This window comes from Ascaphus truei, chromosome 6 (genome assembly GCF_040206685.1).
Source record: "Ascaphus truei isolate aAscTru1 chromosome 6, aAscTru1.hap1, whole genome shotgun sequence".
Taxonomy (NCBI): Eukaryota; Metazoa; Chordata; class Amphibia; order Anura; family Ascaphidae; genus Ascaphus; species Ascaphus truei.
This window is the reverse complement of record NC_134488.1, coordinates 115,392,697-115,416,739: the sequence shown is the minus strand read 5'-3', so window position 1 is coordinate 115,416,739 and position 24,043 is coordinate 115,392,697. Positions and strand designations below refer to the sequence as shown.

General features: G+C 48.7%; 1 protein-coding gene across 2 annotated transcripts in view; it reads right to left on the bottom strand.

Moving 5' to 3' along the window:
* The window catches only part of TMEM82 (transmembrane protein 82), a 36,717-nt gene that overhangs the window by 6,751 nt on the left and 5,923 nt on the right, over positions 1-24,043 (bottom strand). The window contains exons 1-3 of one of the 2 annotated variants that reach the window (XM_075605918.1): positions 9,849-10,673; positions 3,511-3,583; positions 2,347-2,521 (exon numbers count right to left, since the gene is read on the bottom strand). In XM_075605918.1, the coding sequence (XP_075462033.1) occupies positions 2,347-2,521; positions 3,511-3,583; positions 9,849-9,930 (330 nt within the window). In that variant the 5' untranslated portion in view covers positions 9,931-10,673. Of the gene's footprint in view, positions 1-2,346; positions 2,522-3,510; positions 3,584-9,848; positions 10,674-24,043 lie in introns of those variants that run through there. The other variant, XM_075605919.1, reaches the window with a different exon arrangement.

The following is a 24,043-nucleotide window of genomic DNA, read 5'->3' as shown; positions in this document are numbered from 1 at the left end:
CTCCATGCTGCTAAAGACAGAGGTCATTACACTTTTCTCATATTAGTCAACCTCTCTGTGGACACTGTGGACCACCCTCTTCTCCTTCACATTCTCCATACTCTTGGTATTCGTAACAAAGCTCTATCCTGGATCTCCTCTTATCTCTCCCATCATACTTTCAGTGTCTCTTCTGCTAACACCTCCTCCACCTCTATCGATCTCTCTGTGGAGGTACCCCAGGGCTCTGTCCTGGGACCTCTCCTCTCTTTACACACTTTCTCTAGGTGACCTAATCACATCTCTTGCCTTCAAATATCACTGCTATGCTGACGACACACAAATTTACTTTTCAACCCCTAACCTTACACCTGCTGTACAGACTAAAGTTTTCGAATGTCTCTCTGCGATATCATCCTGGATTGGAACTCTGCCGACTTAAATTTAACATGGCAAAAACAGAGCTCCTCATACTTCCAAACCTGGCCCTACTACCTCCTTCCACATTACTGTTGTAAGTACTATCATTCACCCAGTAGCCCAAGCACGCTGCCTAGGGGTCACACTCGACTCCTCTCTCACATTCAAAAGGTAGCTAAAAACCTGTAATTTTTTCCTCTGCAATATAACAAAGATATGCCCTTTCCTCTGTTGCTCGACTGCTAAAACGTTGACTCAGGCCCTCATTCTCTCCCGTCTTGACTACTGTAACCTCCTGCTGTCCGAGTTTCCTGCCTCTCACCTGTCTCCCCTACAATCTATCCTCAACGCTGCTGCCAGAATCACTCTACTCTTTCCTAAATCTGTCTCAGCGTCTCCCTGCTGAAATCCCTCTCCTGGCTTTCTATCAAATCCCGCATCTCGCACTCAATCCTCCTCACTTTTACAGCTTTACACTCTTCTGCCCCTTCTTAAATCTCAGCCCTAAGTTCCATCCTGACTCTTGCATTCTGCTCAAGGATGTCTTCTTTCTACACCTTTTGTATCTAATGCCCTCTCCCACCTTAAACTTTCTCACTCACTGCACCACACCTCTGGAATGCCCTCCCCCTCAATATCTGACTAGCACCCTCTCTATCCACATTTAAGACCCACCTTAAAACGCACCTGCTTAACGAAGCCTATGAGTAGCTCCATGGCTGATAATTAACACCTCATACATTAACCTTGGCCCATTGCAGACGCCCTTACCAGAACGCCCTCCTACTGTTTCTGTATGTTCTTACTACCAACCAAGTAGATTGTAAGCTCTTCGGAGCAGCGACTCCTTTTCCTAAATGTTACTTTTATGTCTGAAGCTCTTCTCCCCTTTGTGTTATTTGTTATTTATACGATGGTCACGTGTATTACTGCTGTAAAGCACGATGTACATTAATGGCGCTATATAAATAAAGACATACACACATACATAAATTACATACATACGGACAGAGAGTGATATACTGAGAAAAGGACAGACACAGATATAATGAGAGAGGGGCAGAGAGGTAAAGAAAAAGCATTATACAGGCAGTCCTCATTTTACAACGCTTCGCTTTACAACGAATGGCTTATCCAGCGCTGTGCAATGCATACCTATGTTCCTTTTTACAACGCCAAAACGGCTTATCCAACGCTCTTACAACGCTTTGCAAAGTTGTTTATGTGTATATAATATATAATATAATATTATATTATACTATATTTTATGAAGCAAAAAGTGGCACTGTGTGCTCATTTGCATGTCATTTCCCAGAATCCCTTGCTGCAGTGGAAGTGCTGTGAGCTGGGCGATAATGGGGAAAGGCGGGGTTGCAGACCTGCCTAAGACATGCAGATGAGCATACAGAGATATATATATATATATATATATATATATATATATATATATATATATATATATATATATATATATATGTATGTATGTATGTATGTATATATATATTACAGTATATACACACACTATATAATTTATGTGTGTGCTGCATATCTTATTGCCTGCATAAAATATTTGGTGTATTTTAGTGTTAAAAATGTCTTCAGGAACGGAACCGTTCATTTAAACAGTGTTCCTATGGGAAAATGTGTTTCGCTTTAAGACGTTTCGCTATTCAACGCCATTTTGAGTAACGCATTGTGTGGGATAACTGAGGACTACCTGTATTATTATTATTATGCAAAAAGGAAACTGCTACAGGATCATTATTTTTGCAATAAAAGCATGTGATCGGGATTACAGAAACATTATGAGACAGTACTACCAACTGTATAGGATACATCAACCAGTGACAATCATGTTAACCATTTCACCTCCAGAGGGGCTTGCAACGCATTATTCACAGGGTCTTCTGGCAGAGGTGGTGTTAAATTAGGCATCAAACACCCTACCTTATTGAGAGAGAGGATCATGGAGACGGCACGGAGAGAAAACTCCAGGACCACCAGAGCCCCCACGCGTGGGCCCAACGCGGAGTAGATGAGGGTGAGGAGCAGAAGGTGCAGGATGTCCAGAAGCCGTGACTGGGAGCGGAGCTGCTCCGCCTGCTTCTGCCTGGCAGGGTCACTGCAACACAGGAGAGGCACCGGCCATCAAACCTGGTATTATACCTCCATCCAGTGTCCCAAGGAGAGAATATATACACACTGCATGCTAACAGTGCCACCATGCCCAGAACCTCTGCAGGTCTGGGTCTGTGTGTTTAGCAGTGTAGACTAATACAGAGCAATACACATTACATGTGTTGGCTTCTAGCAGTGCACGCTGGGTGCCTGGCAGTACAGTGCCCGGTGGGTGCCTTGCAGTACGGTGCCCGGTGGGTGCCTGGCAGTACGGTGCCCGGTGGGTGCCTGGCAGTACGGTGCCCGGTGGGTGCCTGGCAGTACAGTGCCCGGTGGGTGCCTGGCAGTACAATGCCCGGTGGGTGCCTGGCAGTACAATGCCCGGTGGGTGCCTGGCAGTACAATGCCCGGTGGGTGCCTGGCAGTACGGTGCCCGGTGGGTGCCTGGCAGTACAGTGCCTGGTGGGTGCCTGCCAGTACAGTGCCCGGTGGGTGCCTGCCAGTACAGTGCCCGGTGGCAGTGTCTTTACCTGGTCAGCGCTCTCCCGGAGTTTCTGACAGTGTGGGCATCTATAGCAGGGCAATGACCTGCAGTTTTCTAGCGGTGTTGCGCTTTGTGAGGGTCACTGACAGCCAGTGGCAGATTTCAAATGTTGCCGTCCATAGGCACATACCCCAGGCCACCTCCTCCTGCGCCGACATGTGATGACGCGTTTCCATAACCACACAAGGCAATGTGACGTCACATTGTCATGGCAATTTGTCACCATGTAACATCGCAGCATCATTTGCGGCCGCGATGCTGCGGGAGGAGGAGGAGGGTGGCGCGAAGGAGAAGGTAAGAGACATTTACAGAGGCCCCACGCTCTCCCCCGGCAAATCAGTGGGGAAGAGAGCGGGGCCTCTGGATGCCGCCCTAGGCCCGGGCCTAATGAGAAATCCGCCACTGCTGACGGCGAAGGTGTTTAATCCAGGAATGTGTATGCTACTTACTTCAAGCACATGATGTAGAGATGAACCTTCATGAAGTTGCAGAGGATGGACACGGCGCAGGCCCCAACCAGACCTGTAAGGAGACAGGGAGGTCACCCCAAGTTACACATCTCTTCCACTCCAGAATTCTGGGAGCGCCGCAGCCTACATTGTACCCGCATGCCCACCCGCTCATAGGGACACAAGTACGTTACTCACATGCCCACCCTCTCATAGGGACACAAGCACGTTACCCGCATGCCCACCCGCTCATAGGGACACAAGCACGTTACCCGCATGCCCTCCCGCTCATAGGGACACAAGAACGTTACCCGCATGCCCACCCGCTCATAGGGACACAAGCACGTTACCCGCATGCCCACCCGCTCATAGGGACACAAGCACGTTACCCGCATGCCCACCCGCTCATAGGGACACAAGCACGTTACCCGCATGCCCACCCGCTCATAGGGACACAAGCACATTTTACCCGCATGCCCACCCTCTCATAGGGACACAAGCACATTTTACCCGCATGCCCACCCTCTCATAGGGACACAAGCACGTTACCCGCATGCCCACCCGCTCATAGGGACATGAGCACGTTACCCGCATGCCCACCCGCTCATAGGGACACAAGCATGTTACCCGCATGCCCACCCGCTCATAGGGACACAAGCATGTTACCCGCATGCCCACCCTCTCATAGGGACACAAGCACGTTACCCGCATGCCCACCCGCTCATAGGGACACAAGCACCTTACCCGCATGCCCACCCGCTCATAGGGACACAAGCACGTTACCCGCATGCCCACCCGCTCATAGGGACACAAGCACGTTACCCGCATGCCCACCCGCTCATAGGGACACAAGCACGTTACCCGCATGCCCACCCGCTCATAGGGACACAAGCACATTTTACCCGCATGCCCACCCTCTCATAGGGACACAAGCACGTTACCCGCATGCCCACCCGCTCATAGGGACACAAGCATGTTACCCGCATGCCCACCCTCTCATAGGGACACAAGCATGTTACCCGCATGTACATCACATATTCCTCAAATGGGAAATTCATAATTGAACCCACTGAAAAATCGGATACTTACAAATTAACCTACAATGCAATATAATCCTGAAGCAGGAAATAAATCCCTAACCTCCTAACGCCGGGCTTTCCTAACCGCCTAACGCCGGGCTTTCCTAACCGCCTAACGCCGGGCTTTCCTAAATGCCTAACGCCGGGCTTTCCTAACCTCCCAACGCCGGGCTTTCCTAACCTCCCAACGCCGGGCTTTCCTAACCTCCCAACGCCGGGCTTTCCTAACCTCCCAACGCCGGGCTTTCCTAACCTCCCAACGCCGGGCTTTCCTAACCTCCCAACGCCGGGCTTTCCTAACCTCCCAACGCCGGGCTTTCCTAACCTCCCAACGCCGGGCTTTCCTAACCTCCCAACGCCGGGCTTTCCTAACCTCCCAACGCCGGGCTTTCCTAACCTCCCAACGCCGGGCTTTACCAACCTCCCAACGCCGGGCTTTACCAACCTCCCAACGCCGGGCTTTACCAACCTCCCAACGCCGGGCTTTACCAACCTCCCAACGCCGGGCTTTACCAACCTCCCAACGCCGGGCTTTACCAACCTCCCAACGCCGGGCTTTACCAACCTCCCAACGCCGGGCTTTACCAACCTCCCAACGCCGGGCTTTCCTAACCTCCCAACGCCGGGCTTTTCTAACCTCCCAACGCCGGGCTTTCCTAACCGCCTAACGCCGGGCTTTCCTAACCGCCTAACGCCGGGCTTTCCTAACCTCCCAACGCCGGGCTTTCCTAACCTCCCAACGCCGGGCTTTCCTAACCTCCCAACGCCGGGCTTTCCTAACCTCCCAACGCCGGGCTTTCCTAACCTCCCAACGCCGGGCTTTACCAACCTCCCAACGCCGGGCTTTACCAACCTCCCAACGCCGAGCTTTACCAACCTCCCAACGCCGGGCTTTACCAACCTCCCAACGCCGGGCTTTACCAACCTCCCAACGCTGGGCTTTCCTAACCTCCTAACGCCGGGCTTTCCTAACCTCCCAACGCCGGGCTTTCCTAACCTCCAACGCCGGGCTTTCCTAACCTCCCAATGCCGGGCTTTCCTAACCTCCCAATGCCGGGCTTTCCTAACCTCCCAACGCCGGGCTTTCCTAACCTCCAACGCCGGGCTTTCCTAACCTCCAACGCCGGGCTTTCCTAACCTCCTAATGCCGGGCTTTCCTAACCTCCTAACGCCGGGCTTTCCTAACCTCCCAACGCCGGGCTTTCCTAACCTCCAACGCCGGGCTTTCCTAACCTCCCAACGCCGGGCTTTCCTAACCTCCCAATGCCGGGCTTTCCTAACCTCCCAATGCCGGGCTTTCCTAACCTCCCAACGCCGGGCTTTCCTAACCTCCAACGCCGGGCTTTCCTAACCTCCAACGCCGAGCTTTCCTAACCTCCCAACGCCGGGCTTTCCTAACCTCCCAATGCCGGGCTTTCCTAACATCCCAACGCCGGGCTTTCCTAACCTCCTAACGCCGGGCTTTCCTAACATCCCAACGCCGGGCTTTCCTAACCTCCCAACGCCGGGCTTTACTAACCGCCTAACGTCGGGCTTTCCTAACCTCCCAACGCCGGGCTTTACTAACCGCCAACGCCGGGCTTTCCTAACCGCCAACGCCGGGCTTTCCTAACCTCCCAACGCCGGGCTTTCCTAACCTCCTAACGCCGGGCTTTGCTAACCTCCTAACGCCGGGCTTTACTAACCTCCTAACGCCGGGCTTTCCTAACCTCCTAACGCCGAGCTTTGCTAACCTCCTAACGCCGGGCTTTACTAACCTCCTAACGCCGGGCTTTCCTAACCTCCTAACGCCGAGCTTTCCTAACCTCCTAACGCCGAGCTTTCCTAACCTCCTAACGCCAGGCTTTACTAACCTCCATGTACTTGAATGGCAGTTAACACAGGATTCTGGTGCGATAACCCAGGGGGGCGCAACTCCAGTCCTCAAGCCTGCCCAACAGGACAGGTGTTCAGGATATCCCTGCTTCAGCACAGGTGGCTCAATCAGTCCCTGCTTCAGCACAGGTGGCTCAGTCTCTGCTTCAGTCTTTGACTGAGCCTCTCATCGAGCCACCTGTGCTGAAGCAGGGATATCCTGACCTGTTGGGAGGACTGGAGTGGAGCTCTCCTGCGATTACCTACGGGGCTTAGTAAATCTTCCGAGTTGTTGTGAAGAGAGCATATTAACCCACTAACATTTTGAGGGCCCTTGAGCCCTCCAAAGTGCCCCACATTGCCACTCTCCCCCTGGGACACAGGGAGAAGGGACGTGGCTGCCGCGGGTAGGAGCTTCTCCCGTCTCCCTCCTGTCCGCTGCTTGCAGGCGAGCTGATGAATCCAGTCCTGCTCCTCTTCTTACACTGGGAGCTGGTCACTAGCACCGGAGCCGGGCGGCATTAATCAGCGCAGTCACCAAGCAGCTGAGGGAGCAGCGCAGATCTGCGGAAGCAACGTCCCTGCTCCCTCTGCACTGGGGGGGGAAAGGGAGAGCGGGCTGCTGGGGTAAGCAGCAGCCGGGGGGCGCAGGTGAAGCCCACGCGGACCACTTGTTGCCCACCGAAGCTCTATATATAGACATACTGTATACATTATACAGAAAGGGAGAGAGTGAGAGGCCCACGATACTGTGTACAAGGAGATGCACAGAGATACTGTACACAGAGAGAGGGGCAGAGATACTGTACACAGAGAGAGGGGCAGAGATACTGTACACAGAGAGAGGGGCAGAGATACTGTACACAGAGAAGAGGGCAGAGATAGTGTACACAGAGACAAGGGCAGAGATAATGTACACAGAGACAGGGGCAGAGATACTGTACACAGAGAGAGGGGCAGAGATACTGTACACAGAGAGAGGGGCAGAGATACTGTACACAGAGAGAGGGGCAGATATACTGTACACAGAGAGAGGGGCAGAGATACTGTACACAGAGAGAGGGGCAGTGATACTGTACACAGAGAGAGGGGCAGTGATACTGTACACAGAGAGAGGGGCAGTGATACTGTATACAGAGAGAGGGGCAGTGATACTGTATACAGAGAGAGGGGCAGTGATACTGTACACAGAGAGAGGGGCAGTGATACTGTATACAGAGAGAGGGGCAGTGATACTGTATACAGAGAGAGGGGCAGTGATACTGTATACAGAGAGAGGGGCAGTGATACTGTATACAGAGAGAGGGGCAGTGATACTGTATACAGAGGGGCAGAGATACTCTATACAGAGGGAGGGCAGATACAGAGAGCAACGTTAGTGGAATTTGGGTTTCCAGAGTCAATAATTATGTTTTAAAGTAGAAATTGTGCAGTGTGAGCACGAAACTCCTTTGAAGGCCATAGATGCCAAAGCGAGTGCTATGGCTCTGTATATTGTTATAGCACCAACAATGTGCTCAGCATTGTACAAAGTAGACATAAAACCGGAAAAGGAATTCCTGGCCCAGAGAACTTACAATCTAAGCGGTATGTGGGAAGACAGATACATTTCCAGTGACTAGGACTTTAATGGAGCAATACAAGCAGGATAGAGATAGAGAGATATCTATCAGGGGGTCTCCGGAGGTGAACCCCATTCATTTCAGCTTCGGGGACCCCTGATTCCAGAGATATTATCTCCGAAAAGAGCGCAACGGTATCTCCTGCAAGTTCAACAACCCCCGCGTCGCGTGGACCAATAGGAAGCCGCACTGCATTATGTCACGGCTTCCTATTGGCCCGCAGGGTGGCGGGAGCTTTGAACAGCCGCCATTATGTGAACCCCGCTAAGCGTATCTCTACGGAAGCTGAAATGAATGGGGTTTGAGCTCCGGAGACCCCGGCTTCAATCCTATGTAAAATAAAATAAAAAACAGCTGGGTTTTGATTACCTCTAACTTCAAACGAGTGAGAATCCCCCTAAATTAGTAGGACACGCTGGAAGTAAGAGAGTCGTCAACACAAACGTGAAGAGAAACCTTCATTTGTTCTCAGATGGATATTTAGTATCTGTATAAGCACTCCCAGAGAGACGTCATGGCTACACACATCTCACATGTTCCCGCAGGCAGGGGGGCTGCTCTCAGGTTGTTCCCCAAGGACAATGTGCCCAAAGTGGCTTAAAAACAAAGCACTAGTAATATCCCTGACTTAAATATAAAAAGAATACATCGCAAAACGTATGCAGCCTTGTATTAAAGTTATCCGGTCCATCATTTAGAAAGAAGTTTCTTTATGATACTGTATATATGCTTAAAGTATAAAAGGAGAGATCCTTTGTAAGATAAATGTATTTGTCTTTAAATAGAAAGTGGAACTATTACTTTGGCAGTTAAAAAAAAAAAAAAAGGTAGTGGTCGAAAGGAGGGCTGGTTAACTCCAGTCCTCGGGCCCCACCCACCAACAGGTCAGGTTTTCAAGATATATCAGCTTCAGCACAGGTGGCTCAATCAGTCCCTGCTTCAGCACAGGTGGCTCAGTCTTCGATTGAGCCACCTGTGTGATCCTGAAAACCTGACCTGTTGGGGGGGGGCTCTAAGGCCTTGGCGGCGCTGAGTGGGCGGGCTCACGCTTGCCGCTATGCAACACATTGAGGCAATGTGTGTGGCCAGTGTGAGCAAGCGCTTAGCCGCTTGCAAAGCAAGCAAATTTGAATTTGTCTCTCGCTCGCGCGTCACGGGAGCAGTTCGCCCTCAGCTCCGTGACGTCATGGCCGGGGCCCCCTCCTCCCCCCGTGCACGCACCTAGCCGGCCACAAAACTCCCGGCCGAGCAGGAGGCATGACGTCACCGCACACGAGCGCCAGCTCCCTGCCTGGCCGCAGCTCAAGGTTGTAAAGGAGAAAAATACAAATAAAAAGTACTCCATGTCCCCACCCCCTCGTTAGTACCATCATGCTTCTACTACTCCGGGGGCGGCCAACAACAGGCCAGGCATTAGGGATATCCCATCTTCAGCACAGGTGCCTCCATCAACAACTGAGCCATCTGTGCTGAAGCAGGGATTTCCCTAATACCTGGCCTGTTAGTGGGACTGGTGTTGGCCGCTCCTGTACTGCTCTAAGGTCTGAAATCGGGGAGATTTGAGAATTCGGATAAAATATAAAACGGCATGTTTAGAGCGCATGTTTAGAGCGCATGTTTAGAGCGCATGTGTGGCCCGCGGTTATATCAGCGAGACTGACTCCACGTCAGCGAGACCCACAGAAAATGAATGAGAGTTGCGTGGCTAGTAAGTAGAGTGCTATTAGCTGGCCACCTAACTCCTGCAGTGAGGGTGCCAAAGAAAGCCGGGAAGGCGCCTCACCTTGCAGAAGACAGTCCACGCTGCCCCAGAAATGCCACGGGGCACTGGGGATCAAGGAAGTCACGTAGGAGAAAATGCCCATCCTGTGCGAATGTCCCAGAGACCGGCCTGCAGGCAGGGAGGGAGGGAGAGCAGGCAGGGAGAGCAGGCAGGGAGACAGGGAGGGAGAGCAGGCAGGGAGACAGGGAGGGAGAGCAGGCAGGCAGGGAGGGAGACAGGGAGAGCAGACAGGGAGACAGGGAGAGCAGGCAGGGAGACAGGGAGAGCAGGCAGGGAGAGCAGGCAGGGAGACAGGAAGAGCAGGCAGGGAGACAGGAAGAGCAGGCAGGGAGGGAGACAGGGAGAGCAGGCAGGGAGACAGGAAGAGCAGGCAGGGAGAGCAGGCAGGGAGACAGGGATGTGTGGGGGCCGGAGCCTCTCTCACTCTGGGCTCTTCCTGGCTGTTATTTCAGCCTCAGTGTAAAGGTCATTGGGAGCCTGGCAAGACAGCTGATAACAGCTACACACAGCAAGGGGAGGGGAGCCAGACATTAACTCTTTCACCCCAGCAACCAGACACTACCTGCCAGCTCACTCCATCTTTAGGACAGGTGTGACCCGTCCTGGTTTTTAAAGCAGCAATCCCAGCTGCACAGTGTGGGCTTTTTTTACTGCATTTAAAAAGCAGGGGGTCCTGGGAGCCACACGCTGCTGGTTTCTGCTCGGGGGAGCCCCTGGTTCCCGAGATACCTAGCTATGAAGTTACCAGCGTCTCAGTCCCCTCCTGGGGAAACAAAATGGCTGCTCAAATCTCCCACATCATGCAGGCCTATAGGAAGCGGCTATTTAAATACCAGCACGAAACCAGGAAGTGATATCAGTGCGTCCCAGGAACTGAAAATAGCGCAGCTGAGCGTCAGGGACCCACTGGTTTCTATGCTGCAAAGAAGGGGAGGGGTAAACATGGCAGCACTCCAGGATTTGTGAAAATAGTGTAGTAATGGGGAATAAGGGGGGAAAGGATAGAAAGCTCTAGCTACTGTCTGTGATTAGGTGCAAGGGGTGAGAGGATCATTAAGCATACAGAGACACTTGCCTAGACAAGTGAGAGTACCCCTTTTGAACAAGCACTCATAATATAATTGATACAAGTAATTAAAAGAGTAACCTTTATTAGTGTCTGTGGGTAAAATAAGTGAAGTACATAAACACTCAACACAATTAAAACACGTATTAAACTTAATGTCTCTGAGTCTGAATCTTAGACTGATGAAGGTAATGTTTGAAGGAATATAGTGTAACTGGCACCATGTGCAATAAAATCAAAACACAAGAAAAGAAAGGATTTTGATGTTTACAGTGTAGGATGAATAGGGTGCCTCAGTGTGGTGTGTATATTGTAGATGAAAGGGTCTGGTGTGTGTCACATAGGTAAAGTGTCAATCACACCGCTTTCAAACCACATCTGATTAATATGTGGTTCTCTGACAATATGCAGGGTGTAATGTATTTAGTACTTTTCTTGCCAGACCAACATGATCATTGCTGAGTGTGGCCTGGTTGGAATCAATTGTCAGAGAGACCACCAAGAGGTTAATAAATATCCTTTAATACAACGCTGGATGAAGTAAAATGTCAAAAAAGGAAGGAAGGCTACTATGTAGCTAGGGGTAGTGAGGCTAGATTGTAAAGACTTATTGGTATATAATAATACTTATATTGTTTCCCCCTGGTCAGTAATTATTCCAATATTGTTATAGCCTCAATTGAGCTCAACAAAATTTACTTAATAGATGAATAGTGAGATAAATAACTGCTCGTGTCCCCTGTGAAGGTAGCAAGTGTGTTCATAGATAGGCTAGCTGATATCTCTAAAATAATGAAGCCAATTAAAAGGGGTTGACTTCAGCTGCCTAAAAAAAAAAAAAATCCTACACTGTAAACATCAAAATCCTTTCTTTTCTTGTGTTTTGATTTTATTGCACATGGTGCCAGTTACACTATATTCCTTCAAACATTACCTTCATCAGTCTAAGATTCAGACTCAGAGACATTAAGTTTAATACGTGTTTTAATTGTGTTGAGTGTTTATGTACTTCACTTATTTTACCCACAGACACTAATAAAGGTTACTCTTTTAATTACTTGTATCAATTATATTATGAGTGCTTGTTCAAAAGGGGTACTCTCACTTGTCTAGGCAAGTGTCTCTGTATGCTTTGTGAAAATAGTACCAGAAGTTTACTGGACGAGTCAGCGTTTCGTCTCTCTCCGACAAAGGCTCCAGAGACCAGAAATGCTGACCTGTGTACTAAACTTTTGCTACTTTCTTCACAAGACCTGGAGTGCTGCTATGTCTCTCCTGTGTGTAATTTGTTGCAGTTTATGCACTCAGATAATTTATTATTATCACTGGAGTGCCACTATAATGTGTGTGTGCGCGCGTGCGTGCGTATATATACCAATAACTACCAATTAGATTGTAAGCTCCTCGGAGCAGGGACTCCTCTTCCGAAATGTTAATTTTATGTCTGAAGCACTTATTCCCATGACCTGCTATTTGTATTATTTATATATGATTGTCACGTATATTTCTTCTGTGAAGCGCTATGTACATTAATGGCGCTATATAAATAAAGACATACATATATATATATATATATATATTGGTCTCTTACATGGATATCATACCATTTTTTAAGACCAAAAGAAGATAGTGCTACATTTTAAGCACGTTTTGCTTAGTTTTGTTCATCCTTTTTTTGGGGAGGGGCTGGATCCTTTCATGCAGCAATATGTGCCTAAATCAAAACAAAATACGCCTGTTTGTTTCTACCCTTCAAAGCAGCTGGTCTTGCTCTCTTGAATCACGTACCCTTATGCTGCTCCCTCCCCCCCCAAATAAAGGTATCACAGATTAAACTGGTCCCCAGATATTGCAATAGAGAGGGATAAAAAAAAAATAGCAACAAGTCTGCCATACTTAAGACAGTTTGGACAGGGCAATGCTTGGTAAAAATGCTAAAATATGATATAAAATTAGCTCAAAACGTCCGCTGCCTTAAATAATAATACCCAACATTACGTTGCTGGCCTCTGAGGCAGTGAAGTGGTTAATGATGTTTGGAGCAGTCCTCTTATTTCTAAAGCTGAATTGCTTCATTATGCAGGTCTCTGCAAACAGAGGGTGAGAGGGGCAGAGCTAGAGATAAGGGGGACTATTCTCTCCATTACACCTCACTTGGGAAGGTTATACACATATTTACAGGGGGGTAAAATCCAAGGTTTGTAGACATTAGCCACAAGTGTGTACACTATTTTGTGTCGTTTCAATCAAGCTAAACTAACAGCATTTAGCAGGGGGCGATCCCTACAATTCCAGTGACATGTTTAAGGGGTCCCATCTGGGTAATTGATACCTTTTTTTTTTTAATTCAAATCTGACTCCTATAAGGATTTTTGACTTATTTTTGAGTTACACTTGGGAGGGGTTTGATTCCCTCTGACTGCTCCCTTTTCTCTGATGTCGCTGTGTGATGATGTCGCTGTTTGATCAGCGAGTGCTTATGATGTCACTGTGTGATCAGCGAGTGCTTATGATGTCACTGTGTGATCAGCGAGTGCTGATGATGTCGCTGTGTGATCAGCGAGTGCTGAGGATGTCACTGTGTGATGATGTCGCTGTGTGATTAGCGAGTGCTGATGATGTCACTGTGTGATGATGTCGCTGTGTGATCAGCGAGTGCTGATGATGTCACTGTGTGATGATGTCGCTGTGCGATCAGCGAGTGCTGAGGATGTCGCTTTGTGAGGATTTCGCTGTGTGATCAGCGAGTGCTGAGGATGTCGCTTTGTGATGATGTCGCTGTGTGATCAGCGAGTGCTGATGATGTCACTGTGTGATGATGTCGCTGTGCGATCAGCGAGTGCTGAGGATGTCGCTTTGTGAGGATTTCGCTGTGTGATCAGCGAGTGCTGAGGATGTCGCTTTGTGAGGATTTCGCTGTGTGATCAGCGAGTGCTGATGATGTCACTGTGTGATGATGTCGCTGTGTGATCAGCGAGTGCTGGTACAGCCAGAATCTCCTCTCACCACAACTTTCTTGGCTCTCTGATAAGGAGGCTTATGTCCTAAGATCATACATAATTTTTTTTGTGCATCAAAGTATTATAGCTAAAAGTAATACAAACCTTCATAAAATGTACGTGGTTTATATGAAGGCTTCATACGTATAATACATTACTGTACTTGAATTCATTTTGACACTTTGTGTCATGTTTAATACCTGATTGATACAATTTTAATAAAAACAGAGCTATGTGTATTTTTTTTATTTAGACTAGAATTAGTCCAATTCAATTGTTAGTGTAATATTATTATTTATTATTTATAATAGCATAATGTAAAAGTAATATGTTGACCTATAGAATGAAATATCCCTATTGTTGTATATATTTTAGGTTGAACTTAATTCTGCGCTAACAATATAAACAGACTTTTTCAAGGTTTATTAGAGCTCGGAAGTCGACTTTGACGCACTTTCTACTTTACAGAAACATTTATTCTCTGTACATCTGTAACTGAAAAACAAAACATCGTTTGGATGATGGCGCAGACTCAGAAACTTCCGGTTTGTACAAAGGCGCATACAAGCACCATTTGGTAAAATGTCAGTTCCATGCAATACTTTTACACCAAAAAAAGCCGTTTGTGACGCTTTGTAAATGAACCCCAATTTTTTTTAATAAAAGACACAGAGGGAAACTGAAAAACAAAAGTTAAAAACATGAACTAGATACAAAAACTGCAGAAATAACGCACTGATGTCTTGAAACATAAACCTTTACGTGTATCTGTTAGGAAATACATTTGTTGCATATACACCCCCAACTCTCATTGCAAGAATAAGTTGGGCTGAGTGAGAGTGGCTGTGAGGTTTCCCATATAGCGTTCTGCGGTGTTATAGGAACGGCAAGGAGAAAACGCACTGAGACACTCCTTAAAAGTACTATTAAAAAAGGTAGAATAAAGTGGATTTTGATGTCATTAGTGACAGGATTGGATGTTTCCCTTGAAAATTCTCTTGCATTTCTTTGCTGAATTTCTCAAATATATTGCACAATAAATATATATGGGGAATGATGTAGGCTGCAGGGCAATTGACAACAGTTTGCAGTTCCCAGCATGGCCACTATGTGGCATCTAGACACTACACAACCAGATTTGATTCCGCAGCAGGAGGGAGGTTCCATCACCGTGACTCAGCGACCGGGTATTTTAAAAGCAGTTGTTTACCAGGCCTGACTCCCTCATGCTCAGCTGTGCTCCCAGCACCTGCACAGCACGTGGAGGACGGAGCCAAGGCCGAGCCAGCCTTTTAATAGCTCCAGTAAAGGAGCCGGCTCCATGTCACTGAGCCTAGTGTGATGAGAGGAGGGGGTGCGGAGTATCCCTGCAGATCGAAACTTAACTTCCACTACTCGTAAAGGATAAGGGCAATGATTATAGCTTAGGGGCGGGCAACTCGGTCCTCACGGGCCACCAACAGGTCAGCTTTTCAGGATATCCCTGCTTCAGCACAGATGGCTCAATCGGCGGCTCAGATATATATATCAATCAAATGGAAATATAACTGTATGCTCATTTGCATGTCTTAGGCATTAGCCTTTCACCATTATCACCCAGCACACAGCACTTCCACTGCAGCAAGGGATTCTGGGAAATGACATGCAAATGAGCACACAGTGCCACTTTTTGCTTCAAAACCACTTTAAAAATGGTTCCCTATAGGCTTAAGCTTGCTGCATGGTCACAGCTTTAAGCACAGCCAGGGTTAAGATGCATAGCCAGTAAACCCACCCACAGACAGCCGTTTCGACCTTAATGGGTCTCATCAGTGTGGGGTTGGTTCCTGGCTATGCAAAGCTGAAGCAATGAGGATGGGGTTTACCATACTTAGTTAAGTTATGGTGAGTAAAAAAAAAAAGACAAAAGAATGCTTTGCTGTGGAGGGTTTTTGTCACTTTTCTTACTCACCATAACTTAACCAAATATATATATATATATATATATATATATATATATATATATATATATATAATATAATAATAATATAAGTATTGCTTGACCTGAAGAAGAGAGGAGAACTCTCGAAAGCTTGTCCTATGACACAAATTTTAGTCCAATAAAAAAGGCATCACCTAATACTGAAGAACTCATTTATTCTGCACTATCGCAACTGGACTAATACGGCTATTTTCTGCTTTTTATATATTTACTCATATGTACTCAGGCCTCAGCGATAGTAGTAAGTCAGAGCTAAAAGTAGAGGGGTTACACTTCCTTTTTATTCACATGCTAATTTTTGTCTGAAATCCGTCTTTTCCCGGCTCCAAAAGGAGATCACATCAATTCTATTACATACAATGGCAGTGCCCAGTCTCTCATACCTGCTCAGGGGGCGGGGAAGGTGCAGGCCGGGCGGGGATACGCAGGCAGAAAAGGATGGGTGCCAGGAACGTTTGTAAAACATAAAAAGTGCTTTATTTCAGGGGTGTGCAAACTGGAGGGCGCAGCCCCCAGAGATTTGTCTGAGGGGGCGCGGGCGGTTGCATTGGTCCCGCGCATTTAAATGAAATACCGGGGGATCGCATGAGGCCTCCAACAAGAAAACTTACTAGGATTCCGACGTTGAGAAATTATACCACGGGGTCATATGACGTGACATCACAGGCGTCAAATGACGCCGCGGGTCACGTGACATGACGTCACGTGACCCCGGATGGGACATGACATCATGTGACCCCATCTGACACGGCTGGAGGTAGGAGGAGGGGGGTGTGAATCCGGAGCAGGCCAGACGGGGCACAGCAGGAAAAGTTTGCGCTCCCCAGCTTTATTTGACATCCGTCTATAAGGCGCCACAGTTATTGACATAGAGTACATCTCTTTGACAGAAAACCTGTGGCAACAGATACTACTCTGGACTTCATCCCCCTGGTAGCTGTCACTCCTACACAGGGGCAGTGCTTGTACTAGTTACCCGTAGTAAGGGATACATTGGCAGTCTCTTGCATAGAGTTAGTGATGCCCGATATCGAATGGGCCTCATCAGGAGTACACTTTGGGATTTGAGTTCAGCAACCCACCATTAAACATACTCCAGAATTACTATGTAACTGTGTAACTATACTCCGGAATTACTATGTAACTGTGTAACTATACTCCGGAATTACTATGTAACTATACTCCGGAATTACTATGTAACTATGTAACTATACTCCGGAATTACTATAACGAGAACTTCTATCAACAGCATACTTCCTCATCAATAGTGAGAACAATCTTGGATCAGTACTACTAGCGCTGGCTTAAAGGGCAGGTTTCCCAACTGAAAACACCAAATGGTGACAGGACACTTCTTAATAGACTTAGCTGTACACATAAACCTATTTACAGGACTCACAGTGAGACCCCAGTCTAAACTCTGATGAAGAACCTGTTTCTAAACATTGGGTGGCGCTATATATACACACTTCTATCTCCATACAGGGACATTACGAGGGAGTGCCAATCCTTCCTACATCACATCATGGGGAGGGAAGAAACCCAAGTGAGCCCACCCTGTTATCCCATTAAACAAAATAGTAGCCCCAAGGGGGGGGGGGGGGTTTACATGTAATTCTACTGTTATTCTGTTTTTCTTTGCAACTATTTCCCTGATAATTTCTTGGAATGACCCAGGGTCCTTTCATTTCTCTCCGTAAATCCGCTCTCGTCTCTCTCTGTCTTTATCTCCTTGCTGCATATTTCTCTTTATATTTTTCTCCGTATCTTAGTTTTCTTTCTAACTATGAACCACCTCCCAGACTTTTCTCTTTCCTCCAACTGCCAGCAGCTAGAACCTCAGGTCCCCAGAATATTCTGTTGCTCTGCATAGGTTCCAATAGGATGCCAAGTAATTTGGCGCACGCATGTAAGCCCGCGATTATACATCACGCGATGGAGCTCGCGCACGCGCGACAACCACAAATTGCTGAATGCTTAGGAGGCCGCCCCTAGTGCAATCCCGACGGAGCGCGACAGCGTTTTGAAAAGACAAAAAAAAATTGTCTTTTGAAGCGATGGCTACGTCACGTGGGCGGTTCAGCCAATCACGGCGAAGCAGCCTCGTGACGTGTTCCAATCGCTTCAATCACTGGGCACACATCGCTTGGGCGAGCGGCGCTTGCAAGGTGTATAATCGAAGGCTGCCAGGTGCCAGCTGCAGACACTTGTATGATGGGAGTAAATCTTACAGATAACAGCAGTGTTTGCAGAAGCAGTTTTCCATCTCTTTAGATGCAGTGTGTGTGTGTGTGTGTGTGTGTGTGTGTGTGTGTGTGTGTGTGCAGAGGCGATCCTGCGAATGTATCTCATCATATTATCAGGCTCAGCAGCACCAGCTCTCGCTTTGGATACCGGACTGTTTCCCATTCAGGCCGAGAAGCACAGGGCTGAGGACATATTAAATGCAGGTGTTTTCTTCCCACGTACAGAAACTAGACCTAAACAGACCACAATTAGCCAGTTTATCATTAGATGTTTAATCACCTCCCTGCAATTGCACATTTTCTAGAAGTGATACTGGCTCCTGAGAATTATTGATTGTGTTGTAGTCTGACGCAAACAATCAGCCATTGAAGCGCTAGTTCCGATTGCGAGATACGCTGGAGGTTCACTAAAATGAAAGCACTCAGGCATAGAACGTAACCATTGTTTAACAGCTGTTTCATGTTGTTAGGCTGCTGTAGCTTCGGAAATCAGGAGCAGAAAGCCCAACTAAAAAACACATTAACGTTTGTGCCAAAATATACAGTGCCAGTAGCTTTTACTGAAGGTCAGTTATCAGTTTGAAGAAGGACTGAAGCGGCATAAGGCTGTTACAGTAATCAGGGCTTCATTACACAGCAACGTTTACACAATTGCAATGTACAGTAGGGGGTGCGACCAAAAAATATTTGTACATCAGCAATTTTCCAAAAACAACAATTCTGCTAGATCAAATGTGGCCAACTCCAGCTCTCAAGGGCCACACCAACAGGTCAGGTTTTCAGGATATGTCTGCTTCAGCACAGGTGGCTGTGTCATTGGCTGAATCACTGATTGAGCCACCTGTGCTGAAGCAGGGATATCCTGAAAAGCTGACCTGTTGGTGTGGCCCTTGAGGACTGGAGTTGGCCACTCCTGCTCTAGATCATTTTACCATAAGAAATATGATTAGGATATCAAAGAGCAATGGAGGAAAAAATAGGCACCCGAAGCTGCTTTCGGAGAGATTAGAGGTAGACAAGTAGATGTATCTATAGTACAGTGGGATGAAGGAACTTCTATCAGGGATAAAATAGAAACACATCAGGAAGCCGCCTGATACAAGGGTGAGATGGGCATTATACGCAGAACATGCACGTGTAAAACTGCAGATGGGTAAGGATGTTGGAATGGGTTAAGGATGATGGAATATGGTAAGGATGATGGAATATGGTAAGGATGTCGGAATGGGGTAAGGATGTCGGAATGGGGTAAGGATGTCGGAATGGGGTAAGGATGTCGGAATGGGGTAAGGATGATGGAATATGGTAAGGATGTCGGAATGGGGTAAGGATGTCGGAATGGGGTAAGGATGTCGGAATGGGGTAAGGATGTCGGAATGGGGTAAGGATGATGGAATATGGTAAGGATGTCGGAATGGGGTAAGGATGTCGGAATGGGGTAAGGATGTCGGAATGGGGTAAGGATGTCGGAATGGGGTAAGGATGTCGGAATGGGGTAAGGATGTCGGAATGGGGTAAGGATGTCGGAATGGGGTAAGGATGTCGGAATGGGGTAAGGATGATGGAATATGGTAAGGATGTCGGAATGGGGTAAGGATGTCGGAATGGGGTAAGGATGTCGGAATGGGGTAAGGATGTCGGAATGGGGTAAGGATGTCGGAATGGGGTAAGGATGTCGGAATGAGGTAAGGATGTCGGAATGGGGTAAGGATGATGGAATGGGGTAAGGATGTCGGAATGGGGTAAGGATGTCGGAATGGGGTAAGGATGTCGGAATGGGGTAAGGATGTCGGAATGGGGTAAGGATGTCGGAATGGGGTAAGGATGTCGGAATGGGGTAAGGATGTCGGAATGGGGTAAGGATGTCGGAATGGGGTAAGGATGTCGGAATGGGGTAAGGACGTCGGAATGGGGTAAGGACGTCGGAATGGGGTAAGGACGTCGGAATGGGGTAAGGACGTCGGAATGGGGTAAGGACGTCGGAATGGGGTAAGGACGTCGGAATGGGGTAAGGACGTCGGAATGGGGTAAGGACGTCGGAATGGGGTAAGGACGTCGGAATGGGGTAAGGACGTCGGAATGGGGTAAGGACGTCGGAATGGGGTAAGGACGTCGGAATGGGGTAAGGACGTCGGAATGGGGTAAGGACGTCGGAATGGGGTAAGGACGTCGGAATGGGGTAAGGACGTCGGAATGGGGTAAGGACGTCGGAATGGGGTAAGGACGTCGGAATGGGGTAAGGACGTCGGAATGGGGTAAGGACGTCGGAATGGGGTAAGGACGTCGGAATGGGGTAAGGACGTCGGAATGGGGTAAGGACGTCGGAATGGGGTAAGGACGTCGGAATGGGGTAAGGACGTCGGAATGGGGTAAGGACGTCGGAATGGGGTAAGGACGTCGGAATGGGGTAAGGACGTCGGAATGGGGTAAGGACGTCGGAATGGGGTAAGGACGTCGGAATGGGGTAAGGACGTCGGAATGGGGTAAGGACGTCGGAATGGGGTAAGGACGTCGGAATGGGGTTAGGACGTCGGAATGGGGTAAGGACGTCGGAATGGGGTAAGGATGTCGGAATGGGGTAAGGATGTCGGAATGGGGTAAGGATGTCGGAATGGGGTAAGGATGTCGGAATGGGGTAAGGATGTCGGAATGGGGTTAGGATGTCGGAATGGGGTAAGGACGTCGGAATGGGGTAAGGACGTCGGAATGGGGTAAGGATGTCGGAATGGGGTAAGGATGTCGGAATGGGGTAAGGATGTCGGAATGGGGTAAGGATGTTGGAATGGGGTAAGGATGTTGGAATGGGGTAAGGATGTTGGAATATGGTTACAATAGGAGTTCAATACCCCCTGAAATAAAGACCAATGGATTACACAAAGAAAATGTTTTTTTTTATTCTTCTAAATAGTGGATCCTCGGGTGGCTCTGCAGAGTTATTTGTTCCTCGGACTGGGGTGCCATGTTATTTTAGGGGTTACACTGGGCAAGTGAATGTAGACGAGCCATGTTAATCAGACGGGTGCCCATTGCAGACAGTGCTTCCCATGTACAACATGTTGCAGCCTCCTCTTTACAATACATATTTCCGTGTCCGCGTTCCATGTATGCAGTTCTCATGGGTGCGATACAAACACCCCACTCCCTCCATAGCAACAAGGCGCCCACTCAGAGCTTTGGTAAGGATGCGCTGAGCTCTAACATTCCCCCTGAGCTCTGCCCCGCATCTCTCAGAGCTTTTCTCCTGTGTTCTTTCGGAGCTCTTGGCGCACAGCCCGGCTGTTCTCAGCTCTGACGAGCTCCTCAGTGGTGCTGATAATAGTATGTGAGCTTCCTCAGCTCTTCCCAGAAGAGCAGGCTAAGGATGGTGTGTGGCCCCAGCCGCACATAGGCCGGCACCAGCCCCTTGTACAAAGCCAGAACTCCTTCCTTTTGCGTGATCTTTAGAAAACAGTCCAGGAACCCACGGTACAGCATCCCCTGCAAACACAACACAGACACTTACACACCTGATCCAGCAGGGGGCCACCTAGAGATGACAGCTACCTGTATTATTGCCTGCTTGCCCTCCATGCCGACATGAGACGCTAGGCCTAGGGGTGGGCAACTCCAGTCCTCAAAGGCCACCAACAGGTCAGGTTTTCAGGATATGTCTGCTTCAGCACAGGTGGCTGTGTCATTGGCTGAATCACTGATTGAGCCACCTGTGCTGAAGCAGGGATATCCTGAAAAGCTGACCTGTTGGTGTGGCCCTTGAGGACTGGAGTTGGCCACTCCTGCTCTAGATCATTTTACCATAAGAAATATGATTAGGATATCAAAGAGCAATGGAGGAAAAAATAGGCACCCGAAGCTGCTTTCGGAGAGATTAGAGGTAGACAAGTAGATGTATCTATAGTACAGTGGGATGAAGGAACTTCTATCAGGGATAAAATAGAAACACATCAGGAAGCCGCCTGATACAAGGGTGAGATGGGCATTATACGCAGAACATGCACGTGTAAAACTGCAGATGGGTAAGGATGTTGGAATGGGTTAAGGATGATGGAATATGGTAAGGATGATGGAATATGGTAAGGATGTCGGAATGGGGTAAGGATGTCGGAATGGGGTAAGGATGTCGGAATGGGGTAAGGATGTCGGAATGGGGTAAGGATGATGGAATATGGTAAGGATGTCGGAATGGGGTAAGGATGTCGGAATGGGGTAAGGATGTCGGAATGGGGTAAGGATGTCGGAATGGGGTAAGGATGATGGAATATGGTAAGGATGTCGGAATGGGGTAAGGATGTCGGAATGGGGTAAGGATGTCGGAATGGGGTAAGGATGTCGGAATGGGGTAAGGATGTCGGAATGGGGTAAGGATGTCGGAATGGGGTAAGGATGTCGGAATGGGGTAAGGATGTCGGAATGGGGTAAGGATGATGGAATATGGTAAGGATGTCGGAATGGGGTAAGGATGTCGGAATGGGGTAAGGATGTCGGAATGGGGTAAGGATGTCGGAATGGGGTAAGGATGTCGGAATGGGGTAAGGATGTCGGAATGGGGTAAGGATGTCGGAATGGGGTAAGGATGTCGGAATGGGGTAAGGATGATGGAATATGGTAAGGATGTCGGAATGGGGTAAGGATGTCGGAATGGGGTAAGGATGTCGGAATGGGGTAAGGATGTCGGAATGGGGTAAGGATGTCGGAATGGGGTAAGGATGTCGGAATGGGGTAAGGATGTCGGAATGGGGTTAGGATGTCGGAATGGGGTAAGGATGATGGAATATGGTAAGGATGTCGGAATGGGGTAAGGATGTCGGAATGGGGTAAGGATGTCGGAATGGGGTAAGGATGTCGGAATGGGGTAAGGATGTCGGAATGGGGTAAGGATGTCGGAATGGGGTAAGGATGTCGGAATGGGGTAAGGACGTCGGAATGGGGTAAGGACGTCGGAATGGGGTAAGGACGTCGGAATGGGGTAAGGACGTCGGAATGGGGTAAGGACGTCGGAATGGGGTAAGGACGTCGGAATGGGGTAAGGACGTCGGAATGGGGTAAGGACGTCGGAATGGGGTAAGGACGTCGGAATGGGGTAAGGACGTCGGAATGGGGTAAGGACGTCGGAATGGGGTAAGGACGTCGGAATGGGGTAAGGACGTCGGAATGGGGTAAGGACGTCGGAATGGGGTAAGGACGTCGGAATGGGGTAAGGACGTCGGAATGGGGTAAGGACGTCGGAATGGGGTAAGGACGTCGGAATGGGGTAAGGACGTCGGAATGGGGTAAGGACGTCGGAATGGGGTAAGGATGTCGGAATGGGGTAAGGATGTCGGAATGGGGTAAGGACGTCGGAATGGGGTAAGGACGTCGGAATGGGGTAAGGACGTCGGAATGGGGTAAGGACGTCGGAATGGGGTAAGGACGTCGGAATGGGGTAAGGACGTCGGAATGGGGTAAGGACGTCGGAATGGGGTAAGGACGTCGGAATGGGGTAAGGACGTCGGAATGGGGTAAGGACGTCGGAATGGGGTAAGGACGTCGGAATGGGGTAAGGACGTCGGAATGGGGTAAGGACGTCGGAATGGGGTAAGGACGTCGGAATGGGGTAAGGACGTCGGAATGGGGTTAGGATGTCGGAATGGGGTAAGGATGTCGGAATGGGGTAAGGATGTCGGAATGGGGTAAGGATGTCGGAATGGGGTAAGGATGTCGGAATGGGGTAAGGATGTCGGAATGGGGTAAGGATGTCGGAATGGGGTAAGGATGTCGGAATGGGGTAAGGATGTCGGAATGGGGTTAGGATGTCGGAATGGGGTAAGGACGTCGGAATGGGGTAAGGACGTCGGAATGGGGTAAGGATGTCGGAATGGGGTAAGGATGTCGGAATGGGGTAAGGATGTCGGAATGGGGTAAGGATG